General features: G+C 37.9%; 1 protein-coding gene across 1 annotated transcript in view; it reads right to left on the reverse strand.

Annotated features, from left to right (window-relative positions):
- Positions 1-1,753: 1,753 nt before the first annotated feature.
- Positions 1,754-13,598, reverse strand: part of LOC131694304 (integral membrane protein GPR155) — a 35,248-nt gene continuing 23,403 nt past the window's right edge. The window contains exons 3-8 of the mRNA XM_058982928.1: positions 5,616-5,905; positions 5,409-5,551; positions 4,279-5,214; positions 3,171-3,667; positions 2,601-3,110; positions 1,754-2,536 (exon numbers count right to left, since the gene is read on the reverse strand). Coding sequence (XP_058838911.1) covers positions 2,335-2,536; positions 2,601-3,110; positions 3,171-3,667; positions 4,279-5,214; positions 5,409-5,551; positions 5,616-5,905 — 2,578 coding nt within the window. The 3' untranslated portion in view covers positions 1,754-2,334. The remainder of the gene's footprint in view (positions 2,537-2,600; positions 3,111-3,170; positions 3,668-4,278; positions 5,215-5,408; positions 5,552-5,615; positions 5,906-13,598) is intronic.

Raw genomic sequence — 13,598 nt, forward strand, 5'->3', positions numbered from 1 at the left:
TATTGTGACCTAAAAAATCATAGGTCACAAACCATTTTATGCGGATCAACCGAAAATGGGACGTTTCATCAGACAATACTGGTTAGGCAACCATGGTAGATTCCTATGCGCGAATTCTACAAAAAGATACTGCGCCATGTAAAACTTCATGTAAAAACAGCTCAACTACTATAACCGTAAACAGCACACCGTTATCTTATGCCAAACCACAAACGGCTACAAAACCAATATCTATGGATCTGACCGGAACAAATACTCACTCAAAAACAATCACGACCAGTGTCTCCAAGTCAACAACCGGCACTACCAGCAAAGAAGCGAACGTAGAAGAGGACGAATGCGTTTGTCCTTGCGCTCGCATTTTTGTTTGACGCTCTATTGCTTTCTTTGAAAATACTTTGAATTTGTTTCTCAATATTTTGTAGTGTATTCCGTCGATTCAAGCAATAAAACTCGTTTTTTAACTTGTACACAAAGTAGGCAACTCTCTTAAGAACACATTTTTTATACTTTTATCATATAACAATATAATAAAGCGAATGATTACAAAGAAATTACTATTGCTATTTTTATTGCTCTTATGCGAATACCGGTCGTGTTCGCCCATCTTCCGGCTGAAAACGCGGGCAATTGCCCTGGCTGCCTCCCCCTCTCATCGGGCCTGGTCACTGCGCTTGTAGTCGTAGTGGGTTTGCTACATTGTGTAAGGTAATCGCTGTGCCTACAGCGGCTACTACCGCTGCCGATGGATTCCCATCAGTTCCTTTTTTCTTTTTTTTTCTTTTTTATTTCGACTATGTTAGTCACATTTTCTTTTTTACATTTTAACGACATTCTATTAGCTAGAGATTAGGGTAGGGAAAGTTATGAAAATTAGAGCCATAGTACTCAAGTGAGAGTAAGGATGTGAAGTAAACAGATCGGAAAACTAGAAGTGGCAGGGCTTAACTTTTGTCTTCTGCTGAGTCGAAATAAAAAAGGAAAAAAAGAGACAGATGGGAATCCATTAATTCTCTGAAGCGAAAAAGACATTATTTATCCCATTAAATATATTCTCTAATCCTATAATAAACTAAGGCTGTCTGTCGATTCTAGCACAAAAACGCCAATGATGTGACCATCAAGAATACGTCAGACAACCTTAATTGACCCCCTTCGACACCAGTTTGGCGGCGTGAAAACTGCCAATTAGGGGTTGAGAACAGCTTGAAGCAACATCTATTGTTACTCCAAATGTATGTGATATCCAAGACTGACTTGGATAGTCCCATCGAGCCTATTTGAATACCTTACATAACTAAACTCACTGTTCTCTCTTCACCCACTATAAAAATAATTGAAAGAAATTTTATATTTTGTAATAAAATATAATATTTTGCGACATGATAATTTTGCCCCTAAAGATTGCTCATATTGGCCCACAAGGTTTTTAACAATCAAAAAGTTTATCATTACAAATAACGATTATTTTCAGATTTTGAATGTTCTTCAGCACATTTAATAACTGCATGTGAAGAATACGTTGTATTCTAACAATAGAGGGAAATTTGGGACTTTTTGTTTATTTTGTTGCAGATATAATTGTTGGATATATTTAGGGTGCTCATATTGCCTCACTTTCCCCTGTTGTATGATTTAATTGGATACAGGATTGATTTTTAGAAATGTGCGTCAGCTGTTCCAAAATTACCCTAGTGTTGTCTCGAAATAGGTTATGTCATCAATATCTACTGTAACAAGAAAAAGTCGTCTCTTTATTGCTAACAAATATATTAAAATATTTTTATAGCATAGTTAGATGCTTTTGCATTTGACTAAAAAGTGCAGTTAATTTATTTGTCTGAGAACCTTTAGGCAAGCTTTACTATAGTAGGAGCTACGCTTTTTTGAAGGCTATGCATTACTTCTAATTCATATACATACATTATATTCGCATACCATGATCACGGTGATAAAAAGATAATATTTACAATTCTTTTTTCGATACTAAACTCTGTTACTCGAAACTCAACTAGCAACAATAAATACTTAAAATAAAAGTACGAATCAGAACCGACCCCTTATTCCCCCGTATATTCTCGTACAAAAACTAGTAATCACATTACTTTTCAGTTTCGTCATTTTTTGGTATAACAGTTCTTCCAGAGCCCTTGGTACTATCTGTTGACTATCTCTAGAAATCTTTGTAGTTTAAATTTGTTTCCTAATAATAACTTTCGTAAAATTCCTAGAAATACTGGCTGCAGCGAGATAGAGCTAAGCACTCCAGAGTTGATTCTACATTCTATCATGTAAAACTAAATAAAACTAAATCATAATTACAAACTTGCTCATTTACAGCTGATCGCAGAAGGTGTAGAGCAGTTTGCGATCGTGAAAGTGGTATACGTTGTTGATGTGCCTTAAAACGCGTCCGTCCACTAAACGACGTGCGTAGTGCGTCGCATCCGAGCGATCCTTAGCGAGACCTAGTTCAAGTAGCCAGTCGATGAATGTAGTTCCGTAGAAAACTTTCTTGTAAATTGTGATACGCCATCTATAAATGAATATATAATTAGAATGATCTGTATAAAGAACAATATACTTCTAGTAGACTCGACCTTTTGTCCTTGGCGATCGCTTTGCGACAGTTCTCCAAATGATGTGTGGTAAACTGATCGCAAATATGCCGCGTTTCTGCACTGATATCACTCCAAATCGGCAGCTGCAACATGTTCGCACCGTACCAGATTTTGCGCCAAAATTTCATTAACGGTAGCAACAATTCTCCGGTATCGGTAATGAATACTGCCAGCACGATAATGCTTTGACCGAAATTGAGGAACGCATCCAGAAAAGTCAACTCCACATAGATTCCGGACATACCTTCCATGATCAGAGTCCACACCGAGAGAGCCAACCCAACGAACATTGAACAGAGGAGTAGAATTAGGAGAACCATGTGCTTAAGCGTTTGATGTTCGTCCACGGTGTTGTCCAGCTCTAGTGGCTCCAAACCGTCGCTAGCTTGTTCGCGATAGCGATCGATAAGCGATTGACACTGTTGTTTTGAGGCTGTTGGACAGTTGAATTGGGCCGAGCACATTCCGTTAGAGACTATGGATTCCTCGCTGTAAATTTAAATGATTTATAATTGAATATCGCTAAATGGTTCAACAAGGCAAACTCACTTGTCAATATCATTCACACTCCGTTGAACGACCAAATCTTCGATATCCACAACGGATCGAACAATATTCCGGTTGGTACAACATCCATTTGAATTACTTCCTCCACAATCTGTTTTGTCGTTTCCTCGTAAAATTTCATCATCGCTCGAGGTTATCGAATGCCTTCGTCTGTGCACTGAACCGCCTTCGTCATTGGACGATTCTGGAATCAAATTGGTTACCGAGCTTGATCCGACCGTGCTGCCGTCCGCATCCGGACAGGATACCTCCCTCGATAGGGTCAAATATTTTTCGTGTCTTTTCTTGAACCGCTGGTGAAGGATCAAACAGCCAACCGTAACAATAAAGCACATCACCAGTAGAAAAACTGCGATCGCTGCCTGTGCATTGCCGTACTGGAAGCTGGGGTTCCTTTTTTCCGTCGGCGTAATGTTCTTACAATCCAGCAGGAACAACAGCGATACAATAAGTGTGGGTAGACCCCAAGCTGCAGCGATCTGTGGCGAAAAAGTTGAACAAGTGATATTCCGTTAAGTTTTAAAATAGCGCACAAACGATCGATGAATGGGGGAAACTTCACCCACTCCCGCGAAAACCATTCCCGCAGAAACTAAACCGCTGACGTTTTTTGCCCTAATAGAATTATTCTTTAGAAAACCATGCCTTCGAAAGTGCTAGCTCCTAGAAAATCATATCCCAGAATATAGCCTTTCCCAGAAATTCGTTCCCTATAATAATTCAATTATTTGTCTGTTGGTTCTCTATATATCCGAAAAGGAGTCTCCCCATATGTATTGTGATCATAACAATCATTTAAGTGAATTTAATCTAAATGAAATGATTAACTTGATTGAAAAATTGAATTTCCGTCCAAAAAAATTTCTGGGTTTTGGTACTTTTGAGCAAAAAGTTTTTCGCATTTTAATTCCTTCTGGGGAAATTTCCTGGGATTAGGTACTTTCTGGGAATTAGTTTTCAGGGATTTGGTACTTTCTGGAAAATATATTTCTATATATTTTCGTGGAAATGTTACAGAATCCCACTAACTGGTAGCGATACCTTTGTAGACATAATCCTCTAGACAAAATAATTATAGAAAAATACTTACAAACAACGGCCACAGTTTCAGCACGAAGCATAGACTACGACATTGCAGAAACAGGATCGTTATCGCCAGGAATGCTGTCCACAGCCGACTGCTGTAACAGCCGATCGTGAAAAAGTAAAACTGCAGATACATCTTCCATCCGCTCGTCTGATCGAACGATGACCACATAATAACGCCGATGTTACAAATCAGCTGCGATATTATAAGGCAGCTCGTTACACGGTGTGGCATCTTGCGCACCCTGCGGGTCAGTGTGAATAGCGCCAACATCCACACCGAGCAGCAAATGGCCACAATGCTGATGTCGAAGGCGAACTTATCCAGCTCGTTTAAATAATCCAACGGGTTCAGGTTGGTGATCGTGATCATCTTGGCCGAAATGAACATCAGCGGTGCACTGATGAAGGTGGACGCTACCATACTGCAAGCGATCAGATCCACGTCCTGGTTGTACTGCGAGGCAATCACAAACACTCCCGGAGCAGCCGGAAAGGTTCCGTACAGGAAACCAAATGTGCTTAGATCAGTCGTTTCGGTGAAGTTTGCTCCGGCGTTCATTATGTTAACGGTTTGCCGAGTAACCAGAGGAAGGACTAGAAGTTTTGCTATAATAAGAATACCCGGTAGGATACAGCCGGGGCCTTGCAGGGTAGACGCATTGCCTACCATTCGCAGTCCAAGCAGGAACAGAGATGTGGCTGAGAACGAATTTCCCAGGACCTGTAGGACGCTGGATAGGACAATGGGTAGGCCATTGCGGAAAATTTGTCCGCCAACCACTCCCAGTACGGTCATCAACAGCACAGGGTTGAAGAATACGGCTTCGATGGTTTTGATTATGACTAGAAATTTGCCTCGCAGTAGCTTCCCATTGGAGTCACTGGTGTCCGACTGCTGAGAGCATGGTGGTAGAGACGGACGGCGAGGTTCCACGACCTGTTATGTAGAAGAAATTATGTGATTATTTCTGCTGTTTGATGTATTCCATGACATAGATATTCTGAAATTAAACGTTGACTTAATGCACTACATTTGCATAACAGTTCCAACTGTTTGTAAAGTGCTAATATTGCAATGTCGAATAATTTCTCACGGAACTAAAGTGGAAACTAGTGTAACGGTCAACTTACCTGATTAGCGGTCGCTTTTGCTTTAATTTTCGAAATCTCCATTAGTACGTATCCAATCGGGTTTAAAACCGCCAGCGAGATTGGCGCCAACAGGTAAATGTACGATGCATACTCCGGATGGATTTTGGAGTACAACGCCGTGACTGAAACGAACATGCTTGCATAATGAAAATCGATTAAAGCACTCCGTAGTCAAGCTCAACTTACCGATGGGAAACCCAATCGCAAAGTCATTGCTCTGGGTGCAGAAAATTGCCAGCAATCCTGCCCGGCCATAGTTTGTGGGTCTAACCACTAGCAGGGAGATGATGGCTACCGCCACGAACACGATCGCTTTGGAAATCAAGATCGCGAGCAGAAAGTTCCAATTAACCGTACTCCAGTTCAGTTCGGCCAGCGAGAGGAAGATTACCGACGGCAGGGCGAACGTTCCGACAAACGTGTTCAGCCCTTTGGCTTCTGTATTGGTGATAATGTTGAGTCGGCCGGCGAGATAGCTGTGAAATAAGGGAAAAAATTCTTTTCAGTATGGAAAATACAATAGAGTACAGAATTAGTACTAGTTGCAGTTGCGGTTCTCTCGGACGAAATCGTACCAAAAGGTACTTGTAAAAAAAAGGTTTAAAAATCCTGCAAAATACGATCGTAAACGCAACTACACGGAAAAATCCGGCCAAAAATTAATGAAAAGAAAAGCATGGTTTCGTGAACTGACCCTATTACGAAAATCGTGACGAAGTTCCTGAAATCCTGAATCGTTTTCAGGAGACTTTTTGTGATGCAATGATGATGATGACGTAGTGAACTCACTATAATTGCAAAGGGTTACATCAGTGGCTGCAGTTGCTTTTAACAGCAAATCCAAATGTTGATAGTAAACGACTTTAAATTTATCGCTGTATGCAGAGCAAAAAAGGGTTGGATCCATTAGCAGAAGTTCTTATGGCCCCTACAGGGGCAAAGAATCTCTTTCCTACAAGAAAATTCAGATGGTTTCTATAAGCACTGCCTGATGGTTTGTACATGAAGAGCGCGTCAAATTTACCGTGCCATGACAGATAAGAATAATAACAATAACTTTATAATATCGAAGAAGTAGTAAGTCAGTTAGGGTTGCCACCCCTCCGGGTTTGACCCGGAGACTTCGGTTTTCGGGAGCGATCTCCGGGTTTTACATCAATATCTCCGGGTTTGGTAGGAAGAAGCATAATTTCAATTTTTTTGGATTTAATTGATTCTTTACAAAATGATTCAAAAGTAAGTTAACCAATACTCTGGTTCAGATTTATTTTGCCCGACTAACCCTTCGTTTCAAGGTGACGAAGATGAGTTCACCGAATATTGCTGATTTCGTTCTCAAAGCAATGAAAATAAAAAACAAATCAAATTTATTACAAATTAAGGAAAGTAATATTTCACTATATGCTACAATTGAAATGTTGCATCCCACTAAGTCGCTCAAAATGGCGTAAAAAAGTTATTTTGCTGCAATTTTACCACATCACTTCACTAGAGTTCCTATATATAGAGTTAGGCGGACACAAAAGCCGGAAAACTGGCAGCTCTTATTTCAGGAAGAAAACACTAGCAACCTATGCAAATGTTCAAGCTCTAGCTTAATGATTTCATTGTCGTCGTGAGTACGAACTTTACATGTACGAATAGAAAACCAATTCGAAGATCTGATGATATGATTTCATACTTGTGCGAATATCTCTTTGTGTTACAAAAAAATCTTGATCTTCTCGTTTCTCTACACTCGATAACACAAGAAAAGAGTAAAATAATTATGACCATAATTACAATACCTTTCCATATACATACAAAGAGAACATGTTATGTGACGTCATGCTCGATTGGCTCCGCCATTTGACGTGTTCAATTGGCTCCGCTCAGTGTCTCCGCCTAACTATGAATATAGTAACTATACACTTCACTGTTAGTGGTGCTTATCAGCAGCTGCACCAACCCAGTCACCAAATTTTCTGGCAGAGAAAGTTCTGTCAAATTTCTATCAGTCTGGGTTTAGCAGCCCTGTCAGATTTCTACGCGCATCCTGTCAGGTTAGCTGAACTAGGGCGAACTCGGTTTCGCTCGCGTTTTCTGGTAAATTCAGACAGGAACTGAGCAAAACCCTGGAACAATTCGGAAATAGAACGTGCAAAGAACATGGTAGACCCCAGCAGCACACGTTGTTTTATAGAAGTGTATGTGAACTATGTTGAAAGACAGACTTTGCATTAATTAATCGACTGTTACGTAACGGAAAAAGCGCAAGAGGCGGAGCCTACTTGCAACATAGTGGATGTTACATGAGTTGTTGCGTTCAACTTTTAAACACCTTCTTAAAAAATTGCAATAATGTTGAATAAAACTTTAAAGAAACACGGTATTGCTTAAACTATTGCAATGATGTTGCTACAACTGACATTTTGTGACTTATCAAAAATTTAAAGTTTCATTGCAGTTGCATAAACCAAAAACAAACTGTTGATGCGCAAGGTCGATTTTTTATGAGTTCGCGATTAATATTTTTTTGTATTTTCTTAGTAACAAACATACACCAAAACCTTCATATCTACAAATTGTCTCATTTTCTTCTACAATTGACATACATATTAATAATGGAGAACTGTAGTTAAAAAATTTGCAGTATCCAAATGGACATGTTATCAACGCTTCGAATTTCATCGTGTAGAATTTCAATGTACGTCTGAATTTTAAGTGCGCCAAGTATTAAATAAATCTGCAATAATTATTGAAAATGCGTTTCAAGTGTTCATATAGTTGAAGGATATGAACCAATTTGTCATTGTATTGTGTTTTATCTGAAAATATAAATCGAAAAGACACATTGAAAACAGGTTATTATTTTAGATTAACTTTTCAGTCACAATATGGCTGCCGCCGAAGTCGCATTAATAGCGTCCAATATGTTTTTAATTAGTCAATCTAGGATTGCATAATCATTTATTACACTATGATTTCAAGCCAGATTGTAAAAGAACCTCATTAGTCACATAAATTAGTTTTGCAATGGGTTTGTGACTAAAATGTTGCAACGATGTTGTAAATATCTATATGACAACAAAAGTGTCCAATCACTAATGATCCGCTGTAGTGATTCATAGCATAACCTAAAAATTCTTTTCGCATTTCTTTATATCAAACAGTGTGGCTATTTTTAAAATTTTCGAAGCTGAGAGATTTTTTTTTGTTTTTGCTTAAATACGTAAGAAGCGGGATATTCAGAAATAAGTATTGCTGCAAAACATAAAATGTTATTGTTTTGCTAATACTGTGGTGTACGCATATTAGTTTTTGCGAACGAAAGCAACTACTGATATAACGCATTCGCACAGACAGCAACTCCTCAATCTCGAATAATGCATTTGTTATAATTTTCTTCAGTCGGTAGTGCCAGTATTCGCCATGAAGATCGTCATTTTGCAAAATCTTTGTTCGTCGAGGAATCTTCAGAAGCGATCTTGCATCTATCGGTAAAACATTATCTGGTATATGGCTCCTTAAAAGTTGTAACAGAGGGTTTAATGCAGTGTGCCTTATTTGATTTTCCAAAGCCAAATCTCTCAGTTCTTCACGAAATTCACACAGATTTAGTTTGTTTTCGTGTAAGTCATCATCATCAGTCTCACCATTTAAACAAACCTCATCGTCAACGTCGATGTTGTTAACTGGGAATTCGTTTACTTCTTGATCATCACTTGATAAAAACGCATTCAATGTCAGAAGTTTGGGCATTACATTACCATTTTCAACAATCAATGGATGCTGTAGATCCGACGGTATTATACATTGAGCAGTGAGGTGTATTTTTTCAACCATTTGTGTCGTATTTTGGTTATTTATACATTGTTGGAATAGTCCTTCCTTTTTCTTCCAAAAGTTCCCACTTCTTTTTATTTTTTTCCAGACATTACATTTTGAATCTGACAAACAACTTTCATATTTGTGATTCATTTTATATTTATTATTAACAGCAATAATAAACAATGTTTTGTAAGTTTTAAGAACTTATATGCAACAAATAATGTAAAGTGTGCTTTAGATAATCGCAGGCAACAACAATGAAACTTTCATGTAACAGGATTAAATTTATAGTTGTGTACCAGTGATTCGTAACTATATTGATTCAGTTTCTGATGCGAGTAACAGCAATTCAACATGTGTTGAACAATTTATCATCTGCAACTTTAATGGAACTAATTTACAACATAACTAATTTCAATTTTTTTAAATCATGTTGCAAGTGCTGCTTGGGGAGTTTTAGCACGAATCGAGTAAGACATCTGACAAAGTTGTGGCAGGAAGCATACAGAAATCCTGACCGTACAATCCTGGCTGGATTCTGGCTAAAATCGAGCAGCATCTGCTAGTTTAACCGCTTCTGTCAAAAACGGTTGTTGCATTTGAGCTAGGATAGGATCCGCCAGCTCTGTCTTCTGTTTTTGAACCAATTCTGAACCAGCTCGTGATTGGACGAAAGTGACATAGGCAAACCTTCGGCTTGGAAACTAAAAGTACCAAAGGGCTGCTTGGAAGTGTTGTCATATTGTGATATCAAACATAAAACGACGATTGTTAACCGTGTTGATTTTTTTGTTTTCTCGAGGTACCGCTTTCTTTCTATAACATCCGTCTGTAATTATGAAGTGCAGGCATTATTTGGCAGACGAAATCAAACATATTATCCAGAACTGAAATTCCCGAGAGATCCGGTAGCGCGGTTATCGTGGATTCTGTTCTGTGTGCGGAGTAATGCGGAAATGCCTCTTTTCGAAATCAACAGGCTGTGTAGCGTAAGTATGAAAATATTTTGAACATCATGTAAAAATTGTCTTTGTTCCAGTACCGAGTAAATTGGAAGTACTGAGCAAACAGGGAGAAAGTTATCCCGGAAGTCGCTTCTTGTTCTTCCTTTGGTATTATCGATACAGTTGAATTGTACAGTTTTCAACTGAATCGATCATCGGTGTAAATAGGAGAGTGTATTTTCTACTGCTGTTTTCTCCGAAACAATCACATGTAAAAACCTATACATTCCTCCAAAACAAAAATTAAACCTTGCAGAAAAGTAGTTTTAGAATATTTAAAATAAATCCGAACAGAGAAAATTATTCTTGTGACAGAGGTTGCTTGACTCAGAAAGCAACTTACGAAAATGAAGAGGCGTGAAGATATTTTTCGTAATGTCCAACAACGAATATATATTATTTTGTTTTGCTGTATTCCGATGGAAAAAACGTTATGATCGTTTAAATGCGGATATAAAGACTAAATCTTTGATTTTTCCATGAAATTGGTACATAATATAGAATATTTTAATCAGAACAAATATACGACCGAAACAAAACAAATATTTTGGCAACATTGGTCGAGTGGGGGTATGTCGTTTTCAACAGGGATTAGTAAAATATAAGAAGAAGCCAGCTGGCGGATCCTATCCTAGCATTTGAGTAAATTCTCTTCCAGAATTCTCACACCAATCACGCAAAATGCTAGCAAAATTTCTGCCACAATCAATTTCGCTTTGCTCAACTTCTGCGAACTTTCTGCTAGGGCACGGTGACTCGGAAGGTACGGCAGATTTTTTCTAATCCAACTTCACACGAGTTCTTCCCGTGTTACTACTCCTGCAGCGACCTTTAACTGTTGCCTAGCGAGGTGAGTTTTGCCCCTTTGTTGCGACCTCTGGTGTTGAATAACCAACACCACATAATGTTTCCCATGTGATGCCGCAGCCCTGCCTCCATTGCTCTCATTTTGCTGTTAGTTTTGGAGGAGAGCAATCTTCGCTCGACTTATCCTCCACAACGAGAGTAGCTGGTGCTTTTGTATTCTTTGCACTTAGTCGGGGAAGCTTTACTTTAACGAAGTATTAAAAAGCGATTAAGGTGCTCCAAAATGCCGAGCAATCGTTTTGATTCCAATAATTAATATCAGGAAAATTGTATATCATGAACGTTATGAATATAGATCAACTAGTGAAAATAAAAAGTAATGACATATAGAGTAGAGTGGGGTCAAATAGGTCAGTTTTTTGGCGAGCTGGCACGGTGGTATTTTTGCACTGATTTTGATAAAAAAAACACTCGTTGGAAAAGTTATACATCTGGCAACGTTTTGACAATAATGATTTTATGCCTGACTAAATATTTTTCAAGCTAAATACAACACGGCGATGTTTTAAACCTAGAAGTATAAATTCGAGGTTAAATAAAACAATGTACACGCTTAGAAAATCAGTGGTTCAACTTTTATTCAACGATTTTCTCGTAACTGCATTTTTTAAATTGGCGAACACGATAACTCAAAAACTAATTAAGGAATTGACTTGATTTTTTTTTATGAAAATGCACAATATGTGTCCACAGAAAACTGAAAAAAATCTCTCCATTATTTTGAAGAAAAGTGAGAGAATTTTACAGTAAAATGTGAGATTTTTCGGTGTTCATGAAGGCATTTTCCGAAACTCGAAGTTTTTTCTATCTTCGGGTTTCTACATTGACGTTTCTGTCAAACACGAGATCAATGCATGTACCTCCAACCGTAACTTGTGAAGATGGAGCATGAGACATTCATTTATGCAATGAACAAATTCCATATTTTCTTGCTTTGAAATGTCAATGTTAAAATCTCTCGAAACAACCATCGGCATATTTTTCCACGGCACGGAGAAAAATTGCGCGTAACGAAAAACTAGGGATGGGTAATGACCGGGACATAACCGCGCTGTTGGCGTAGAACTATGCTTTGGCGTATCATATTATCAAAATTGAGCGCAACGTAAACTCGAATCGAATGTTATCGTTCAATATTGCACTACTGGTAGACGCTCGTCTAATGAACGACTTCAAATTGATCGGATGATAATAGAAATATTGCGAAAATAGGCTCACCACGCTTTTTCACTCTGAAAAATGATTGAAACGTTAAGCGATTCTACAATTTTTTTTTTACAAAATTCAAAACTTTTTGAGCGACTTAGTGGAATGTTACAATTAGCCCTGTTAAGACATATATCTTCCGCTTAATTCCACTATAATAATAATAATGAAAAACTGTTGCTTTTCACCATCAATCAGATACTAGTATTTCAACTATTACGTATAGTCTTCTTCAGTGTTCATATCAGTCTTATTATTATAGTGGAATTAAACGGAAGACATCTCGTCGCTGTTGTGCTATCTTATGACAAGCGCCATTTAGCACATTTCGAGAAAAACGATTTTTAAAGTTTGAGATTGAATATCTTGAAACTTATAAATGGTATAAACATTCCAAAGAAGACAATTGATGCTTCTATCTATTCTTCATCAATCTCTCAATTATTACGAAGATCGCTTGACTATGTTGCGAGTTTTTACTATGAATGTAAACAAAAGTCGCACTCACACGTGTCATAGGCGTGTATTGATGACAAAATTTGTATGACGTGTCATAATCGTGCATGAAAAATTTTCCATAGAAAAAAATCATCAATTTTTAACTTTCATTCATATCTTTGCGTTCATATGGGCTATAAACAATCGGTGAAATGCATTTTGAAGGAAATGAGTCAGGGCATCTAGAAAAAATAGTTATTTTTAGTTACAGTGTTGCCAAATATCCTTTATTTGCAATTTAAAACTAAAACTGTGTTTTTCTCACAACTCGTGTAATTTTCTTTTGAAAATGTTTATGTCATTGTGTTCCTCAGACATTTTCACGCATAAAAACATCTAAATCTTCAATATAACTTGAGCAAATCCCTAGATACAGTGACTTTAAGCAAAAAACTCACAATTTCTCATGACGTTTCTCGCAATATCTAAGTAACCAAGTAGAATTTCAAAATTCTGAAAACGCCACTTTGTAGAGATTTTTCAAACAAGTAATGTGGCATATCTAACTCAGTTTACCCCAAAATGGCGTTTGTCATAAGATAGCACAACAGCGACGATCTGTCTTAACAGGATTAACCTAAGCAATTTCAAAGACGGCAAATTCTCTTTATTTCCCCCTTCGATGAATTTTTTGCTCCAGAGTAACTTCCGTGTACTGTAACAAACCTATTACCAGCCAGCATCAGCAACAGTACGCCATGACCCGTATTAAAAACAATTTAATTCTTTATGCGAAGAAAATAGTGAAAAGGGCAGTTTTTTCTTTGTTTCGGAAAGAAAGTTT

The sequence above is a fragment of the Topomyia yanbarensis genome, chromosome 3, assembly GCF_030247195.1.
Source record: "Topomyia yanbarensis strain Yona2022 chromosome 3, ASM3024719v1, whole genome shotgun sequence".
In the NCBI taxonomy this organism is placed as follows: Eukaryota; Metazoa; Arthropoda; class Insecta; order Diptera; family Culicidae; genus Topomyia; species Topomyia yanbarensis.